This window comes from Pleurodeles waltl, chromosome 3_1 (genome assembly GCF_031143425.1).
Source record: "Pleurodeles waltl isolate 20211129_DDA chromosome 3_1, aPleWal1.hap1.20221129, whole genome shotgun sequence".
NCBI lineage: Eukaryota > Metazoa > Chordata > Amphibia > Caudata > Salamandridae > Pleurodeles > Pleurodeles waltl.
In genome coordinates this window covers 1,123,441,060-1,123,462,612 of record NC_090440.1, presented here as the reverse complement: position 1 = coordinate 1,123,462,612, position 21,553 = coordinate 1,123,441,060, and the positions used below count along the sequence as shown (strand labels likewise).

Below are 21,553 nucleotides of genomic sequence, written 5' to 3'. Positions count from 1 at the left end.
ATGCTCAGGAGGTCTGGGTAACAAACCCTCCATGCCCGGTCCAAAGCCACACGAATGACTTGGACCGGGTCTGTCCTGATCTTCATGAAAACACGGGATAGGAGTGGTATTGGCAGAAAGGCGTACAGAAGTGCCAAATTCCACTCAAGATGAGTGAGAGGAGCTTTGGAAACTCCAATGTGCAAAAGTGCAGACATTGCACATTTTTAGGGGAAGCTAATAGATCTAGCTAAGGGTCTACCCAAATGCAGAAAAGACCTTATGCAACCTCTGGATGCAGTCACTATTGATGATTCACAAGGCATTGACAACTGAGTTTGTCTGCTCTGGCGTTCAGTGAGTATGCTGGGTGCTGCACAACCAGGAAGTTGTCCTGGCCCTCCAGTCAAGTCCAGAGGCAAAAAGTCTCCAGACTCAGGTCCATGGCTCCACCTGGCTTGTTACAATACCACATGGCGGTGGTGTTGTCCGTGAATACCTGAACCAGCCTTTCATTGATGGATGGAAGGAAGGCTTTCAATGCCAACCAAATTAGCTCCAGATGGCTGATGTGGAGTTGAGACTCCATCAGAAACCAAAGACCCATGAGCCCCACCTCTCCCAGGTGGCCACCCCAACCCCAAAGGGATGCATCGATCACCATTGTCAGCTCCGGATGGGGAAGGGAGAGGGGGTATGCTGCTCTGTCAACATCGGTTCATCAGCCACCACTGCAGATCCTGTGCAGTCACCTCCAGTATCTGGACCAGGTCAGAGAGATTTCCTGGATGCTGCACCCAATCGGATCACATGGTCATATACAGGATGCAGGAGGCCACAAGATCCAGCAGCCTCGTCAAAATCAAAATAGAGGGTGAAATGTGAGAATCAGCCTGAGTATCCTAGACTTGTCACTCCAAAGGATATTCACAGAATTGCACTGTGCCCAGAATGGTTCAGATGAAAGGGAGCATTTGAGAGGGGGGGAGGGGGAGGGGTCATGAGTAATTTGGCACATTGATAGTTAACCTCAGTGAAGGAGGTCCGTCTTAGTCGGGAGGTGGGTAACAACTGTCTGGGATGGCCCACTTCCAACAGCTAGTTGTTGAGGTAGAGGAAGACTGGAACCCCGACCTCTGCCGATGGGCTGCAACCACTGCCATCACTTCTGTGAACACCACGGGGGCACTGGTAAGTCCAAAAGGGAGCACAGTGAACTGGAAATGCTTGTGGCCTATTGTGAATCACAGGTAATGCCTATGGGCCAGCAGGACAGGGATGCAGAAATACATGTCCTGTAGGTCCGGCACCACCATCTAGTCCCCAGAATCCAGTGCAGAGAGAACTTGAGTTAATGTGAGCATCTTGAATTTTTCTTTTCTCAGAAAGAGGTTGAGAGGGTATAGATCTATTCTAGGATAAGGCTGCCATTCTTGTTAGGCACCAGAGACTTGTGGGAGTAACAACCAAGCCCAACTTTTGGTGCGGGCACCCTCTTAATGGCTCCTTTGGCCAGAACATTGTGCACTTCCTGACGGAGAAAGGAAAGATGGTTCTCTGTCATCAAATCTTGGTATGGTGGCAAAGAAAGGGTGCACCATGTCTGAACAATGAAGCATCCACTTGTAGGAGGTTATCATAAACCATTGGGTCAGGTGGTGCCTGACCCTGCCGTCAAAGGGATGGTTGTGCTGAATGGAGGGTGCACTAAAGAACCTTTAATGCAGTGGCCTCCTGTGTGGTGGGGCACTGGGCAGCTTTCTAGGCCCTTCTCCCACGTCTTCTTTGTGATCCACTACCCTGCCTTCGAAAGGACTTAGCAGGTTTGTGTGCTTGCAGGAACGGTTGGTATTCCCAACGCCCACTCATTCCCTGGTCATGGCTGTGGTAGGGGCGAAAAGACTGCTGTTGGGACCGGGCAGATAGGGAAAGCCTGAGAGATCTGGCACTGACATGGCTCTCCTGAAAGCACTCAAGCACAGAGTCAGATTTGTCATCAAATAGGCAGGAGCCTTTGAATGCATGTCAATCAGGGATGCTTGGACTTCACCTGAGAACCCAGTGTTTTGCAACAAGGCGTGGTGACAAAGCCATGGTTCTACCAAGGAAATCTATGGTATCCAACTCACACCAGATGGCATAGTCAGCTACATCATGATCATCCCCAGAGGCTTGGTTGAGGATAGCACAGCCCTCCTCGAGAAGCATGGGAAGACGCTGTGCAACCAAGTCCCACAATGCATGGCATTACTTCTCGAAGCGGCATGTGTTTTTCACTGACCGCGAGTCTAGGCTGGTGGATGATAAAATACAATGATAAAATATGATGCTCACAACTGTCCACCCTGTTGAATTCCCTGTCTGGTGGGGTGAAGTGGCCGGTGGGGTGGTAGGGAACACATTTGGATCAACCATTGATTTTGAGGCCTGCACAACCGGGCTCTCCAGGGAGGAGCACTGGGAGAGGCTGGGTCTCATGTGGGAGGGTGCTGGCGTCAGGTAGTCATGCGCTGCACCGGAGCCCCTGTGGAAGGTTTTGGTGAGTCCTCCAGGAGAATGTCAGTAAGGGATTCGTTAAAGGTGTGCAGTGGTTCAGTGTAACCGGTGCCTGGTCCATTAAGACGTTGGACTTGACCTCGACAGCAGGCAGCTGAAGGTCAAGGACCTCTGCCACCCTGTGCATCATGGTCTTGAAGGATGCGCCTTTCTCTGAAACAGGGCCAGGAGAGAAAAGCATGGCAGTCTGCTGAGGTGTCCTGGCTACTTACATCACCCAACTCATTTTATCAGTTTTTTGCTGACCCAGGGCTTTCTTCTAGGGAACTAAACCTTTTCTCCTCATCTCTCCCTTTGGGAAGAAAAAGATTATATGGTGATGGTCAGTCCAGGAGTAGGTAATGCCTGTTCGGTCCAGAGCAAAACGATGGGCTCGTCACCGAACTGCACCAGAGGCGTCAGGGATGGTTCTGCAATTGCAGGAAGCACCTGCACAGTTTTGTTTGGTCCAGATCCCGGGGGGGGGGAGGGGTGGGGCAGGATCTAGAGGGCCCAGCTGGTGTTTGGTGCAAAACCATCGGTTATAACCTAGCAGGGTCACCTATCTGCTCCATGGGGCCTGAAGGTGCACTAGAAGGGATCAATGGCATGATGTCATGAAATTCTTTAAGTTGGGCGGGCGTCGCTGAGGCTCCAGTGATCTCTGCAAAGCAGGCAAAGCCAAAGAATGCTTCAACTTCTTCTTGGACTTACCTGACTTATAAGAAGAGGTCTTGGACCGTGACACTGATGGACCATGGGAATGGCTTCCAGAACGGCGTTGCGATCTCCCACGGGAGCAGTACTGGGTTTGCCTCAGAACCTCCTTCTGCCACACCTCCAGGAGCTTAAACACCTGCTTACAAATTGCCCTCAGATTCATAGAGTTTCAGTCGGAGCAGGCCTTGGGGTTGTGGCTAGATGCCAAGCACCACCGATAAACTGAGGGCCTCATTTATCAGTCCTTTCCACCACCGCTAGGTCATTTTTTTAAATGCAGGGTAGCCCTAGCAGTCAATACTGCTCAACATTTAATAACGGGCGCACTGGGCCTAATGCGTTATTTTGTAAAGCCCTGCACCATATTTTACCTGCACCAGTTACATATATTTGTAGTGGAAAAAGCCATGTAGAACTGACGCAGTGAAATTTACAACTTTTCACTGCGTCATCATACGACTTCACTGCGCCACATTTTTACGGCTTGCTCAGAGCAGGTGTAAAATTGACACAGGACTTTTTCCTATGGGACTCTTCTCATAGTATTATGTTTTCCTATGGGACTCTCCTGGCGTTGCTCAGTTTAACGACACAAATTCAGCCATGCATCTGTTTAGAACCAACAGATACATTAGAAATTCCGAGGCATCTGTGAAAACATGCACAATGGAACTCTGTATTATAAATTCAGCGCATCCATGGTGTCATTAGGGAATCTGCAGCAGGCACAAGAAATCTGATGCATCGATGTCGATGTGTCAGATTTGGGTAAATGAGGCCATAAGTGTGTGCCACACACAGATATCTGTTGGTAACATTCTCCCTACAGTTTAAACCCCATGGGTTTGTTGGAAGACATGCCCCTATCACACTGGGTATATTACAAACCATAGAGGGTAACCCTGCAAACTCAAGAGGGGCTGGGTCGAAATTATCAAGAGACTACAATGCCCACTCTTGAACCAAATCTAATAACATACATATATCCTATTGTTAACATGCAGCATAATGCAAACACATTAGAAAAACATCCTTCATTTATATACAAAGATTATATCCCATATACACATAAGAAACAACCCCTATCACAAACATAAAATAAGAAGGACAAAAGAAAGTGCTGAGAAATCCAGTGCAGGATTAGTCTCAAAGACATCCAGTAGAAACATAAATTTTAAAAGAGGAGCCTGCTGGTTCAACCTTTTCCTCATTGAATCATTAAGATAAATACAAGAGTAATAAATCCTCATTCAAGTCCTGCCTTCATTATAAAAAAGAGAAAATACATCCAGGCTCAAACACCATAGTCGACGTTTCGACCCCCTCTGGCTCTCAGGCTAATTCCGGGCTCACACACGGGTCTTCATCAGGACTAAAACGATAGGGGCCTAACTTAATACAATATCATTCTTAAAGCCACAATTGTCTTCAAAAACACTTCGTCTCACGTCACATCCGAGGCTACTGAGATTATACTCCTTCCACCATAACTTCACCCTGAAACTGGTCCCAGGATGCTTGTTTCTGGTCCAGGGAGGACCTGGCCTGGCAGTTCGGGCTGAACTGTTCCCATGGGGAACAGGGTCAAGACTGATTTGCATATGGCTGGGTCTGAGCTGGAATGGCATGGCAAGCAAAAGAACTGATGGATTAAACCCAGACCTGTGACTGGGGGTGAATGTTTGATTTGTTCTGCATTCCGTCCATCTTCTGTTGTTTTTGCATGTGTCACCCCAAGTGGGAAGGGTATGCCCAGACGTGGGTCCCGTGCTTGCTATGCCACCAGATTCAAGCTAGCCTGGCTAATGAAGGGTGACACCCTGAAACCAGTCCCAGGATGCTTGTTTCTGGTCCAGGGAGTACCTGACCTGGCAGTTCGGGCTGGACTGTTCCCATGGGGAACAGGGTCAAGACTGATTTGCATATGGCTGGGTCTGAGCTGGAATGGCATGGCAAGCAAAAAAACTGATGGATTGAACCCAGATCTGTGACTGGGGGTGAATGTTTGATTTGTTTTGCATTCCGTCCATCTTCTGTTGTTTTTGGTGTTGTATGTTACATCCATACCGTTTTCTTCACACACACCATCAAATGTAATCCTTTACATTTGGCTAATTGCAAAGTTCCTTTAATTACACGGTTGTATCGCTCCACTTCCCTATTCTCACTGGTATGATACACTGAATTCAATTTGTGTTCAATCTCATTACGATTCAAAAATTCTTCCATCATTTCACTCCTTAACTGCACCCTTTTAGGTAATCCTTCTCAAGAAACCTCACAATATTTTCAGTATTGTCACGCTTCTCAAACGTTACTTAAGGCCTTTTGGAGAAATAACCAACAGCTACTAAAGCATATCAAAATTATAGGTCCCATAATGTCCATATGTAACACCCCCTAAGCCATCTCAGAACAAGGTATAGGACATAATTGGGGTTTCAAGACCACCTCAGATTTATCCACCTCCATGCATCACTCACTCTCCCTGACAATTCTTTCAATTTCACCATCAATTCCAGGCCACCAATAATCTTTCTTAATCCTCCTCTTACTCTTCACAAAATACAAATGTCCTTCATGGCACAATTTTATGATGGGCTCTCTGAACTTCTTTGGCGGCACTACCTTAACTCCTCTCATAACATTCTCCTGCATTATCGTGAGCTCATTGTGCACCTTCAAAGAATTCTTACAACTTATATACAAGATTTCCTTTCCAGCCAACCATCTGTTATGTATTCATTTCGTTTTGTCGAAGTGACCTCCTGTTCACTGGCTTAATTCCATTCACTCCCTGAAATGACAGCCATTCTTTCATCTCCCATCCATGCTACAAACAGTTACTCCTTGATATCATTAACAATCTCTTCTAAGGGTAAAGGTAATCTGCTTAAACAGTCTTCTACTGTGTTCTTAACACTCGGAAGGTAATGGAAATTGTATCTAAAATCTAGCAGATATTCCAACATCCTTACAATTCTAGGTGTGGCATTGTATAAATCCTCTGAGGACAATACTTTAAGTAATAGTTTATGAACACACCTCACCTCCATTTCATACCCCCAAACTAAATTTCTAGTGTTCCAGACCCCACACAATAGATGGTGCTTCCTTTTCAATAATAGAATAATGCTCTTCGGCTGGTGCTAATGTCCTTGATGCAAACCCTACAGTATGTTCACTTCATCAAGCATCCTTCGGTGAAAGCACTGCACCAATACCTTTGTTGCTCATATCAGTATTCAAAATACACTCCAACTTTGGATCAAAACCTTGCAAACTTCCTACATTATAATTGCTTTTCTTAATCTCTATAAAATCACTCTGTACAGTTTCTGTACACACAAATTTCAGTTTGTTTTTTGAAAGCTGGAGTAAGTTATACATTTGTTTCTGAAAAATTCTTCACAAATTTAACATAAAATTCCACAAGCCCTAGGAAATACCTCAGTTCACCCTTAATGCTTGGTGCAGGAGCTTCTTTTAAAGCCTTAAGGAGAATTTTCTTTGGCTTTATTCCTTTGGCATGACTTCATGCTCTAGGTAGTCCAATGTTTTTACTCTGAATTTGCACTTTAAAAATGTGGCTTTGAGCCCATTATCCTGGAGGATTTTCAATACTTCACACAATCTACTGTTGGGCTGACCCTGGTTCTCCTTCATGATCTAATTTGTCATCCTGGAATTGCTTCCTTGTTTTTGAACAATATATGCATCCTTTTTTTAAATACTGCAGTCGCCGATGCGAGGCCAAATGGTATGGAAACAAACTGATAACATCCTTGGGAAGTCATAAATGTGGTTAGGGTTTTACTCTATTTTTGAAAATTTCCCTAGCGGTAAGCAGAGGACAAATCTAGTGAACAAAACCACTTAAAACCTTTTGTCACTGTTAACAACTCATTATTTTAGGCAATGGAAATCTCTCAATTACTATATTGCTATTGAAATACCTAAGATCTACACATAAGCAGATTTTTCTGTTGGTGCATCTGGCTACCACCAATGGGGCAATACACTCGGAAGCATCAACAGATTCAATGACACCCTGCAAACAACAATTTCTTGATTTCTTTGTTACTTCTTCTCTCAGAATTCATGGAATTTCTCTTACTTTCTGTACCTTGGGAATGGCATTCTTCTTAAGTACTATTTTGTGCGGATAACCTTTGAGTGTAACAATTTTACCGGATAAACAATGTGGATATTTCTCTTTGTAAAACAGACCACATTGCTCACCACCCCCAACAATCAATACCTGATCCTCGCTGTTCGGATCTAAAATGATATTCAGAGCTCTTGGATCGATCCAACCTAGGACTGAAGGTCCTTCCTCTGCGATGTAAAGTTTGCCCTTTGCTTTTCTACCCTTAAAGTCAAATGCTAACTCTCTGTATCCAATCATGGGATTAGGGTCTCCTGGGAGTCCCCTAATACATTTACAAATTTCTCTTTACATATCCGTTTGTCAACAATATTGAATTGTTACCCCAAGTCAGCTACATTTAACATTTCTACTCCACCAATGTTCATGTTACACGCAGGTTTCAACCTACTATTCTTACTCATAATATTAACACCATTACCTTTGGTATGTATTTTGATACCTAACACATGCTCATTCTCTTTGTAGTTTGTATGTGATTCTGAACTACTTGAGTCAAAACTAAGATCTGACACATCTAGCTAATGTTCTGGTTGCTTTACCCTTTCTACACACTTTTGCATAATGCCCCGTAATTCTACACTCTTTAAATTTTTGGTCTTTAGCTGGGAAGTTCTTGCTAAAAGCCAAATACAAATAACATCTTCTTTCTTATTTTTTGTCATGGTCTTCTTATTATCCTCCTGTACTGTAGGTTTTTCCTTCCTGTATTTTTGTTTTATTTTGCAAACCATATCCCTAGACTCCTCTTGTTAACCTCCCCCAGCCGCTTTAGCACACTTATTGGAAACTTGTGCCTTCTTAACAACTGCAGTAGCATCTGCTAACGGCTCCTCAGGATGTATCCACAATCTCTCCTGAACATGTTCATTATGCATGTAAGAGCTAGTTTTTTTAAGGGGAAACTATGGCCCATATTTATACTTTTTGACGCAAAGCAGTGCCAGCGCTGGTTTGCGTAAAAAACTTTACCTCCAGCTAACCCCATCCCAACGTGCCGGGCGGGTGCCTTATTAATGGGTTGACGTTAGCCGGCTCTGCGGCCTGGTTAGAGTAAAAAAAAATGACTCTAACCGGGCAACGCAGGCGTAGGGAAGAATGGGGGTTGTGCGTCAAAAAATGGTGCAAGTCAGGTTAGAGTAAAAAATCATGGCTCTAACCGGACTTGCAGCATTTTTTGATGCACAACCCCCACTGAAATGACTCCTGTCTTAGGAAAGACAGGAGTCATGCCCCCAGCCCAATGTCCATGCCCAGGGGACTTCTATCCCCTGGGCATGGACATTGGGCGCAGTGGCATGTAGGGGGGCCCAAGTTAGGCCCCCCTTTGCCACTTTAAAAAGTAATACTTACCTCTACTTACCTGGGATGGGTCCCTCCATCCATGGGTGTCCTCCTGGGGTGGGCAAGGGTGGCTGGGGGGTGTCCCTGGGGGCAGGGAGGGGGACCTGTGGACTACTTCCATGGTCAGAGACCATGGAAATGAGCCCACAGTTCCCTTAATGCCTACCCTCACTGAGGCGTTAAAAAAAGGCGCAAATCAGGCTGGGTGCCATTTTTTAATGCCCGCCCCCTCCTGTGCGTCAAAATGACGCGGGAGTATAAATAAGGCACACATGCCTTAAAGTCATTTTTTGCACTGGAACGGCTACCTTGCATGTAATTAACACAAGGCGGTTTCACGCATCCAGACAATTACGCACACTGCTGAATTTTGAGGTTCACGGGTCAGGCGTCAAAGTATAAGTATGGTGTTAGGTTTGCGCCGAATTTGCTTAAAAAATTGGGACGCAAATTCAGCGCAAACAGAGTATAAATATGCCCCATATTCTTTTATAGGCTCCAATTTGTTTTGTTTAATTGTAAAAACACACTGAAGTGGAGAAATAGTTGTCTACATCTTCCATTGGGTGCTGGTAAACATTGAAATCATCTGAATTGTGAGTTTTTTTTCCCTATGGAATTGTATACTATGAGCCCTTGTGGGCCAAGTGAATGTAAGAGTATTTTATTTTTCTTAACCTGTAATAACTCCTCATCTTCAATGGTGTCAATGTAACTGAGAAAATACCCTTTCCACTCTTTCCACTTAATTGGTGGTTCCCCTGAAGAGGGTAGAAATGGTTGTGTGGGTGTTAACATAAAAGTATGTAAAGCACACATGACCCCAATAATAAATACAAGTATGTTAAAAGTTACATACAGTAACAAATTTAACTGAGGGAGATCTACGCACAAGTACTTAGTATTGCAGTTTCAGCATGCCAGATTCAAGAAAAGTGTTCATTTCTGAAGCGGTGTGAAGATAAAATGGGTTATAAAATTGTGGCTAAGTTCTTTGCAACTAATATGGTACAGTAATAACAGTTCACTAGTTGTAAGCTCATGTAATAAACATTTTGCTGTTTCAGTGGTCATGGATAATGGTGGTGGACTGCACAGATCGCTAGTAGAATATCGCTGGTACATTGGGCAATGATAACGGTTATAGTTTAGGCAGATCGCTAGTTGAACGCGATTGCTACTTGAATGTACACAGACAACATTGGTAGACTTGTGCATTTCATAGTAAATGTCATTGGTTAATGGTGCAGTACATGTAGCGCTTACAAGCAATCCTCGCCTTTTTCAAGAAAATGTGCTTCAATCCACTTTATACACATTAGCAGCACAACGTCGCAACTCTAAGCGTAGTAACCTAGTTGAGAAATGCAGTCTGTGTTCTAGCCTCCTTCTAGCATGTTCTCTCTTCCTGTTACTTGATGACAAAACAGCAGGAAGATGCCAGGAGATCAGCACGTCAGCCACTTCTTCTGTGACTTCAAAGGTTCACTTCAGCCCCATTGTCTGAGCTTGCAGTGGGCATGGAGACCTCCACATGCAGACTGATGCCACAGCTCAGTCCCTTAAGAGCTTGTGGTTACTTGCTCAAGCTACAGTCCAATGGTGAGTCACTTAATTTGGCCCGACATTGCAAGTGCCACAGTGCAGGTTTTTAAGATGCAGGTGACTTCCAACCAAATCCAAACTTCAGTCGGGCCCACATGGTGCCAGTACCTACAAGACGGCTGACTGTCCGCACTCAATACTTTCCTTGGGCACAAGCACATGCAATGTCAACTCTGGCAACAGTACACCTCCAGATACCATCACTGCATCCTCCAAAAACTTGTCCTCGTATCTATGTGTTGGCCTTCTTCCAGTCGTGCGAGAACCAGCTGACTCCACTCAAAGTTCAGTGTTGGTGCCTCAAACAACTCAATAGAAACTTCTCCACCAATGCCTTATTTCACTGAAAGTCGCCAAACACTGAGTGAAGTGCTCTGTCATCCAAAATTTGTTGAGTAAACCTCACAGAATCATTGAGTTAAGAAGTCTTCTTTATTTACATATCAGAGAGATTGGAGGCCAACACGTCCTCTCAACACGAATGTCATACTGAAACTGCCACAAAGCCCTGTAATCCCAACATTCTTATATTCTAAACAAAACAACTACCATGCGCTGCACATCATAAATACCAGTGACAGCACATGAATTAACTCTATACACAACAATTGTTTCTCTGAGTTTCATATCTGGGAGCCAACTGTTACCTCCACTGATGAGGAATCCAGAAGGTCCAGGAAGTCCTCCACTTCATCCTGTTCTGAGTATTCTGTATTTTTTCCATCTGTTGCTATGATCATGAGTGTGGGATCCAAAAGGCCATAATTGATCTTCCCCAGGCAGAGGTAAGGATGAGCGCCAACAACTTAATTCTCTTAATGCCTGAAGAATAGTCTATGTATTAAGGGGCTGATTTAAGAAAAGTGGCGTTGCACACAGTGCAGTGCCACTTTTCTTGCCCTCATCAGCGCTCCCCCTACTGCCACCATGTGTGTGCCATATTAAAAATACAGCGCCCCATGGCGCAGGATAGGGGACAATAGCATAATTTATTTTTACGCTATTGATGCACTCTGCAGGAGTAGTGCCAAAATTATAGTGCTACTGCTGCAGAGTACAAAGGGGCCCATTGTATTCAATGGCATGTGCCCTTTTAACGCCTGCACTGAGCAGGCGTTAAAAGTGCAGCTAAAAATGACGCCAGGAAATCTGCTGGTTCCTTGCACCATTTTCACAGCCCCCCTAAAGGGGATACACCCCTTTGCATACATTATGCCTCGTTGACTCGGTGGACCCCATCAGCAGTACAGGCACTTTAGCCACAACAGTCACATACAGGTTGGCAACTGGTAGTAGATTTCGTGGAGGGATCCCTTCCCCATCCTGAGGGCTACTTATACAGAATTGAGGCTTCACTTTCTTTAGTTCTACCTGGCTGCACCCACCCTCAACTGAGGTAGGCCATACAAGAGGAGGGGATGGGGAAGGGATCCCTCCACTGTTTCCGTGGGGATTGCATAGTAGTCACTTTAGATTGCCAAGGATTGATGGCCTGATCTCTGCAGCTAAAGGGGGACTCTTTCAAGTTGACTGGAATTCAACTTCTGACCATTTCTTATTTTTATAGTCATCTGGCGCACCCACCAAGATACTCTGTTGCACAACTTAGAGAAAGGCCAAACTGGGAGTTCCTATCTTTACCCATTTCGAGCCCCTGTCTTCCCTGTTAGAGGTGGACAGGCTCTCTGATTCAGGGGACAGTACTGGCGGGCGTGAAGCTCTTCATTCCCTGATCAAGGACAAAGATAACTTGACCAGATTGTTTTGAAGGCATATAGACATACCTTCAGTTTTTGCCAATCTGGTAGCAGGTAATCTGAGTAACACCTGAATTGTCTATCACTAGATTTTGATAAATATTTGATAGTAGACTCCTCTGTGTGACTTTGGGATGTGTCATAAAAGCAACCTTCATGAAAGGTTCAAGGCATGTGGCTCTAGCACGGCTCCCTAATTTAACAAAGCTTGTAGGTTGTCCTGTAGGACGTTGTATTTGGCTGTAAAAAAAATCCCGGAGAGTAGAATGGAAATTTCTAGTTGCAGGAGGGAATAACCCAACCTTTATCGGCCAGGAAGGTTGAAGTGGGCAATCTGCACTGGAATGCTTTGGTTCAGGCCTGTACCCTAAAAGACGTCAATACTTACTTTCTGGCAGATGTCCCCCAGACTGCACTGAATTGTAATATTGCCCCAGACTAAGTAAATCATTTCAGGCGTATCTATACCTTGAAGCACTTTTGACAGTGTCAATAGATCTAAGTTGTGCAACATCCGGACCTCTATGGGGGTAGAGAAAGGACTTGTCAATTTCCTTAGAGAACTCCATTTGAACATCAGGGCCTTGGTGAGATATGGAAGCAATGGAGAGTGTTCTGAATCATTTAGCCTCCAATGTGGGGTACAACTACAGTTTTTGCCCCAATTCTTTTCCTCCTGTATACTAATAAGCATGAGTTTGTTTTGATAGGACTACCTGCAGATGTTCTTCAAGTTAAAAAGAAAATGGTACTGGCACTCCTCTGCACAAACTATGCTGTTTTACTAGCTAGAACCCATAATAGTCTGAAGGCTCCCATAGATGGATTAGTTAGTTTTATAGAAAGTCTAAATTTGGAAACAAACAGATCAAAAACTTATGTGATGGTCTGCGACCCTAATTCTGTGAAGACTCGCCCATTATATGTTAGGGGTATGCCCATTGAACAACCTCATTCTTTTCCCTATCTTGGCAATATTTTCTATGAGAATCTTAGCTGGTCTTCTTGTATGGCAAATAGGTGTACCAGCTTCAACTAGGCCATTAGGTTGGTCTTTAAAGTCTAAGCGTTGTTTAGGGAATAAACCCATCCATCCTCTTATAGAAATTTACAAACTCACTTAGGACTTAAGGGGCAGAGATCTGGGTTATTCCACAAGTCACCTGCAGGTGGAAGAGAATAGGGTATTCAGTAAGATCCTGGGGGTCCCATCCTGTAGTAATAATTTCAAGGTGCATGAGGACTGTGGTGTAGATTGTGTTGAAGATCACTTAAACTAGCTTCCCTGCTACTCGATCTGGTGCAAAGCATAAGCCTCTCTCAGAAAAGACATTATAAACGACTGTTTGGGTTGTGTGAGACTCGTCTCTCAGTACTTTGGCTTCATTACCTATAGCTCAATTTTCTAAATCTTGGTGGACCTAGTCTATTCACCAAGCCCTCGCTCATTAGGAAGGAGGCTATGGGGTGGATGAAGAAGCATTTGTTTTGGAAACAAGCCAGGGACAGGCCTATAGTTATTTCAAGTTCCAACTCTGAGTTCTTATTTAGTGCTGCAAACCTGCTCTGGGCCAGAACCATATCTTGAATGGATTATTAGCAGATGGGAAAGATCACTAATTACTAGATTCTGATTGGGATCTATCAGATGGAGGCTATGCTTCTCCCTTGGGCAGTTCCATGTGTCTTTTGTGTGTTGCTGTCTCTGTGGTGAGTCTTCTGACCACATTATTTTGCTCTTTCTGTTTTTCTGTGGATTTTATAGAGATATTTCCAAGGGCTTGCTTATTCCAGCTGTTTGGAAAGCCAAGATTAACAACTGCAGAACCGCACTAATTTACCTCCAATTTCTGAACTCAGAAGATCTCTGTTTGAGAGTGGGCTTATTGTTAAAATCTGCAGCCACAGTGCTAATTTCCATGATGTTCTGTTATTAAAAAAAAAACGATTTTTGTTCTGGCTTTTATTGTGTGAAAATGGTCTTTTATGGTGGATTTTATTGTCCTGCACATGTGTATGTGACTATAAAAATGTAATGAATGAATGTTGATGGGTGGCCTAGCAAAAGTGAGCTGGAGGACAAAAGAGAAACGCAAGCAGTTCTGGGAATTGAAGGGTGATTTGGTCATAGGTGATTGAGAGTTCATGCTGCTTTTAGAAAGGGTTGTACCACCTCTGGGTCTAAGAGCAAATATATTGAGAATCAGACATGAAGGTAATTTAAGAATCGTGAAATCTAAAAAGTGTGTGAAATACTTCCGTTGGTGGTCATGAATTGACTCAGACATGAAGAAGTTTGTAAGTCTTGTGGGCATTGTGCTCAGTCAGACAAGACAGTTTCAGTTTTCCATCCTCCGTTGGCTTGCAAGAAATGTCCTGATAGTCCTTGGGATGACCTAGGAATAGACATTCTTAGTTCCCATTTTAGATTCAAAGGGGGCACCTAAGTTTATAATTGTTTTACTGGATTTGTATTCCTAGTGGCCTGAGGTTGCAGTGTGTATTAAAGTTCACTCAGCTGTGGTAGTTTCCTTCCTTGAGAGAATTTTTCTTAGAGATGGTATTCCTAAAATGGCCCTAAATTCATTGCTGGAAGTCTGGATTTTTTTTGGGCTAGAAATTGGATCAAAACAAAAAACATTCCTGTGTACCACCCAGTTGGTAATGGTCTGTGGGGTGTTTTAATAATGTGATCATGGGAAGTGTACAAGCTGCAATCAATGAAGGATAGAATTGGGAGAAAGAACTGAATTGTATGATTTTGGAGTACAGAATACCGCCTACTTTAGCAGGATATAGACTGTTTAAGATTTTAGGAACCATTCACGAAAGATAACTCATCGTGGGTGACAATGAAGTTACAGAGCAAAAGGTCCCCTGCAGTGGTAGGTGGCAATTTAAGGGGAGCACCAGAAGTATAGGAATATTATGATAAGAAACATGGAGTGAAAGAAGTGAAGTTGGAGCATGGAGATTGAGTGAGAGTTAACTTAGGTGTGATCGACAGGAAGGGGTGTAGTAACTTCACTAAATCCCAACAAGTGAAACAGATTTTTTCAAACTCTGCTTAATTGAGTAATGGGAAAATGTGGTATTTTCGACGACTGACAAAGTGCAGTAAAGTCTTGTCTTGGAAGTTCATGTGGTAGGCACAATGTGTGGTTGTGGGAGGAGGATGAGAGTAGTCCTTCAGCTGTGGACTACGTGAATGATAATCATTCAATTGTGGACAATGAAAATGACAGCCACTTAGTTCCGAACCATGGAACGAGATGTGGTCTTGGGGTGTCTGACAAGAGCGTGTGTGATGAAGAAGGACCAACTTCGAATGGTCAGAATGACTTCTTCCTGATTAACGGCGAATTATTGACTCAATCTGGAGGAAGGGTGTATCTACTCATTCTGGTAGGTCATATGTACTTCTAGCTAAGTATAATGATTTTTGGTAGGCTAATAATAAGTTGTCAATATAACTTTTACTTTAGGATTTCATCTTTTGTCTTCACATTATTCTCCTTTAGTTCCTTGTCACTTAATTTGTAAATAACGTTACTTGGAATGTAATTTTTGGGGGTTGTTATTGTTATTAAGGGGGAGGATGTGGGTATCGGGTTAGCCTGTCGCCATGTGAATGAGGTTTTTTTCTGCAAGGTTTTTGGTGGGGGCAGTTAAGATGGGGGATGGCAGATGAAAGAGGATTAGAGCTGTACAGATGTGCTGCTATTCCATCTCACATTCCAATGTATTCTTCAACCTCAGCCTGCGTAGATTCCTACAACTCGCGGAAAGATGTGTGTCCCCTCACTGGTCAATCAGAAATGCTACATACTCTGTATTCGGTGTTAAAAGAATCAGATTGGCAGCTGGACCATCATATCGGCATCATGCCCACAATTTAAAAACAAAAGTGAGTCTTGTAGACAATTTGTATCATATGCATAGAGTTTCTCCTTGAAGTTGATATGATGTTTTAATAGCATCCTTAATAAATTGCATAAGAAAAACTGTGTTTTCAAAGTTTAACACCAAAGAGGGATTTCTGAATCTTGCTGTTCACAAATGTGTTATGTAATGTATTGAACAACACATATTCGTTACTGAAGGAATCAATGTATATGTTTAGACCATTCCTCTGAGCACTAGTTAATCGGATCACATATTTCTATTTAAGGACATCACTTCAGCATGAGAAGCGGATGTGTGAAGGAATGATGCTTAACAAGCTTCAAAATACCTAAATAGCACTGTTTAAATTTAATAAGCAACTTGTACTTCCTAAGCCCGAACCCTATGCTATTTAATTTAGTCAACTTTAGCAACCAATATGAAGTTGTGTTATCAAGTCAAACCTTGCTAAGAAATTTGGCAAATCTTCAGATAATGTCAAAACATCTTGTTTACCCTCTTTAATTCTCCCACAAATTTAAGAAAAGTTGATGCTGCTTTATTTTAAAACAGGAAGCAATGAACTAGATCTACTGAGAGTTAATTGCTTCCTGTATTAAAATAAAGCAGCATCAACATTTGCTAAAGAAGCTGCTCCTTGCATAAACTTGGGATCAGTTTAGGCGGGGAGCAGCTTCTTTAGTTGGAACACCCTACAATACAAGAAGCACTCTTAATCTGCTAACCTCAAATGCCTGTTTTTTTGCAGAGTGTTAAGCACAGGATTAGCAGTAGTACCAGCCATGCGGAGCTATAAAGGGACCATTTTTGGAAGGGAAGCTCCAAAGTCTCTGTGTATGTATGATTGAGGGATTGGTCTCTAACCAAACTTAGGAAGAGCTTTACTGAGATTTGAATGATTCAATAAATCAGCCACAACACATCTGATAAAATATTGAACTAGTAAAGGCTACTGATCACAAAAAGTCATCCTTCCTGAGAGTTTGAAATTACATTATGACCAGAGCAGACCACAATTCTCTATTACTTTCTGTAATATTCAACCTCTTGTTAACATTACATATCATGGAACAATATTTATTTCCTAAATGCTGCCTTGTCTAAATTTCATAAGTTTCTTAAGTTCTTAAGTGGTCCTAGTAGTTTCAATTCCTGAAGAAGTGAAAGGGAGAGTCTTTTTTACTGCCTCTCATCTTCAATGTGTGATAGAAACAACATTAACAACAACACATGTTGTTAAATAGCACTTAACTCTGCAATTATGTAAATGCCTATTTGCTATATTTAACAGGTGTCACTCTTACCCAATCTAATGAGATCAGACCTCAGAACAATATAAGGGTGAGTTTGCATTGTTGTGGTTTACACTGCTGAATAATCACGTCAACATCCAAAAAGTTAAAACCATTCACTTATGTTTGTACATCTATATTAATAATCTTATAAAAATTAATTTACCAAATCACCGTATGCAGACAAAAAAAACCAAAATAATATGAATTACACTTATACTCTTCCTAGTTGTTTTACAATCTGGAGTAGGTTCATGGTTGGATGGGAATCAGTAGACCTAAACCTGTCTGAATGGTTAACAGAGCCCAAATAAAAACTCTACTTGAGCGTCAAATGTTTTCTGGTATACAGATCTTATGATTCCTTGTGGGCAATGCACCTTGGGAAAGACGTCAACTATGCAAGGGTAACAATCTGGATGTGATTTTGGATGTCTTTGTAAGTTTAGCACATTAAATTGGAGTGGAGGTCAGTTTTGCCTTTTTTTTCCTTTGGCAAGAAGGTGTTTTCTTTTATTCCCCAGAACTTCAATCTTGGGTTGTCTGCTACTTAAATAATGCTAATCTAAATTAGGTTGATCTTTTTATAGCCAAGTCTCCCACTTTACAAACCTATATATCTCAGGTCTGTTTAGAATGCAGCTGGAAAGCTGGTGACTTAAACATTATGCTCCTATCTCTGCATGAGACAAGCCTTTTCAAATCAGAGTGTAACAACTCTTCCTGTGTCTCATCTTTGAAAAAATAAATATGGTTTTGCACTAGTATTGCTATACAAGATAACCTACAAATGTTTATTTACCATACGTTTTGCTCCTTTGAGGTATGTCTCCTCTCTCTCAACCTGTCACCATTTGTTGGATGCTGGGATAAACGAATCACAGTTTTTACTGTTGAATTGCAGCATGATCTGTGAAGTAATATTCACTACCACCAAGTCCGTTTCTTTTTAGAAGTTCATGAAGACTGAGGTGTATTTTAAAGTGTAATCATTTGTAGCAGTGCCCGTTAATAGAGTGGGGCTGGGAGAACCAACATGTGTATTTCAGGAAACAATAGGAAAAGAGACAGGTTTTCAAACTGAGATAAACTGTAAGTAACTTAGGATGTCGGTGGAGGCTAAGGAAAGGTGTAGGCCTCATTTTTGGTCTGCACCCAATAAACCTTTTTCTTCTATGTCATATGGCCAGCAGGGCTGAGTCAAATTAGACAATTCCAGACTGCTTTTGTTTATCATGTGATAATCATTTTAATATAGCATTATAGTTCACTACAGAGTGCTATATTAATGGTTGGTAAAAGTCCCGAATTTGAGCCACATGTCCCAGCTGAAGGCAAAGGCCTATGAAGAGTATAAGAGCCTTTGAAAACCGCAATAGCCCGAGGCAGACAGGCTATATTACTATTATAGCCGTCCAACCATGAGATCTAAATTAAATGGGAGAAAATTAAAGAAATGAAAGACAAAAATTGGAATGTAGGAGCGGCAACTCTGTAAAAGCCCTTATTTAACATGAACCATTCCATCATCTTCAGTCAAGCTCCCAACATTCAAGTTCTAATCTAGCTTACTCTGTTTCCAACAAGCTTTATGTAGTGAACGTGACTTAAATCAGACTAAGAGATTTATGGGAAAATTATAATGTAGGCTGATAGTGATGGATTCTCGAATATAATGGGGGCTCTTCAGAGTACTCCTTGAGGTACAACAGTTTATCAAATTATTAATGTCTCTAGATCTACTTAACTCATGTATTATGTCCTATTCTAATAAAGAAGGTGGATGACTGCAATCCAGAATTATGAAAATAGTTTAAATTTTCATGTTGAAAAGTACAATATTGGCCAATTGGGTACCTGGAAGAGATACTCTATGAGATGAAGGTAAATCAAGACAGCGTAGGTTTACATAGGCCCCTCACAATTTAGCTATTCAATCATGTGCACTTCTAATGAGAAATCACTCCATAAAGCACCCTATTAAAATCATGATCAGATGAGAAAGTAAAAATGGTGTGTGACATATTAAAAGTAAGATTGATTGATATTAAGCACATTGTCTGAACATATGTATGTCCAACCTGATAAGCCGTTAATGAACTCTGACTATTTGAGAAATCTCTCATAGTCACTCTTGGGAAGCCTGCCTCTTCACCACTTCTTTCTGAATGCAAGGATACATGATACTGTACCTCCTTGATAATCAATAAACACAGTGTAACATTTATGTTCACCGCTACCAACAGAAGCATGCTACAGGAAATGTGGGAGTGCAACTCAGTCAGTCTTTTGCTCTATCTCAATGATTTACTCCAACAAACTCACCTTTGGCATCAAAACATTGTGATAGCCAATACTTTCCAAATACAACATCCATTCGCTCTCCATGGCGACAGACAAAGAGGCAGCGTTTCTGAGGTCCAGGCTGGCTGTTTACTCTTAGAGTCTGTATAGAAAATATAGAAAAATGATTCAATGCTTTCGATAAATTGGGAATTCTAAAATATGTATGAAGCAAAGAAGGTTATATCTTCTTACTTCTGGATGAGGAGTACAATTGGGAAAGTTAAAGGATAGTAAAGGGAACATTATGCAGCGAGGATGTTACAAAAGAATGGTACTCTATTCTTTAAACTGCTCATAATGCCCTCCACTGAAATGTATTTCCTACTTTACTTGCCCTGGCCAAACCAGACATTGTGAAGAATGTTTTTTCTGAGCCATTTGAGATTTCCTCTGACTTATTGACCCTTCTTACATTACAGGCATAGATAACAAAGATCACAGTGTACTGCATCACTAAGATGTATATATTAAATGTCCCTATTAAAATGGCATATTTGTAAAAAGATAGAACTTTGATTGGTCTGTATAGTTTTGAAACGTTTTCTGATTATCACATCACATTTTGTGTGGTGCCACAGTACATTCAGTGCTACAGATGAAGTGTTATGCAAATAAACAACAATCATGAGTGAGATCTAAGATAAGTCCATGTTGATTTAAGGAGTAAAAAGCATGCCCCGTTGTCAGCCTCTAACTTGTGTACTGTCCATATACTATTGATCCAAAGTCGATAAAGACCTACCTGCATTGGTTGGCAGATTATTGTAAGTGGTGTTATGTCTCCCGGCCCCTGGTCTTCTTGATGCTTCCTTTCTAGTACTCCATCACCAAAGGTAAAGTTAGATGTTGAAGATGTGGTATTAAAAAATGAATAGGATCTGAAAACAATTAAGTCAATCAATTGATACATATCATGGCAATAGTTTAGAGAATGATATATTAGACATAGTATAGCAGTGTTCTTGGAGTAATGAGATTTTCAACTAATTAGCTGATCAGTTGTAGCCTTCGTTTACAATCACACCATGGAGTCTACCTGAGAAGAATAAACATAACTTATATTTTAACATCATTATGTCATGAATCAGAATTGAAAAAGAACCTGTCCCTGGCTTCAGCTTTGTCCCCATCATCTTTTGGATTTTGCTTTCAATGGGTTAGGAGTTTCCCATTTTGGGGACTGCCGAACACTCAGACCATACCCATTTAACAAAGATAGCGATCCCTGGGACCTTTACGCCTCATTTTTTGTCTCCACACGTCTTCTACCATCACTGGAGTTCAATGCAGAATTCAAATGATTGAGATAAGGTGGTAGGTTGTGGTTTGACCACTGGTTAATTTACATGGGGAAACTCCTCATGAAACCCTTCATCAAACTGGGAGGAAGCTCCAGAAACCGTACACATGGAAGTAGGATGCACCACAGAGACCCCTCCACTGGCTGCACCCACTGCAGTGCTGCTTAGAAATGACAGTGATGGAAAGTAGTTTTGATAGCCTCTCCCACACCGTATCACCATACAAATTCTCATTATGACTGGCCAGGAAAATGGCCCAGATTTTCCATGCCCTATAATTTACCTCTACATGGAGCAATGGTACTATGAGGGTGGGGAGAATATGCGCCGTTACAAGTGAGATCCTACAGGACCTCTTAGAAATGATCGTGTCACAAAGTATTGTCAACAAAAATATTGAGTTTACATACTTTGAATGTAAACTACCAAAATATTGTATTAAAAATTACTTTGGTACAGAATTTTGACAAAAAGGTAAGTATATTGAAATTTAAATATTATAGCATTATTAGTAAATTATTTAACATACTAAAGTTCAAAAACATAATATAAATAAAATAGCTTTAATAAGTAATGCAAATACAATATATAAATATAATC

At 41.9% G+C, this 21,553-nt stretch overlaps 1 protein-coding gene across 1 annotated transcript in view; it reads right to left on the bottom strand.

Moving 5' to 3' along the window:
• Positions 1-21,553, bottom strand: part of UBASH3B (ubiquitin associated and SH3 domain containing B) — a 574,305-nt gene that overhangs the window by 170,177 nt on the left and 382,575 nt on the right. Inside the window, exons 7-8 of the mRNA XM_069224422.1 lie at positions 20,395-20,530; positions 19,632-19,752 (exon numbers count right to left, since the gene is read on the bottom strand). Of these exons, the coding sequence (XP_069080523.1) occupies positions 19,632-19,752; positions 20,395-20,530 (257 nt within the window). The remainder of the gene's footprint in view (positions 1-19,631; positions 19,753-20,394; positions 20,531-21,553) is intronic.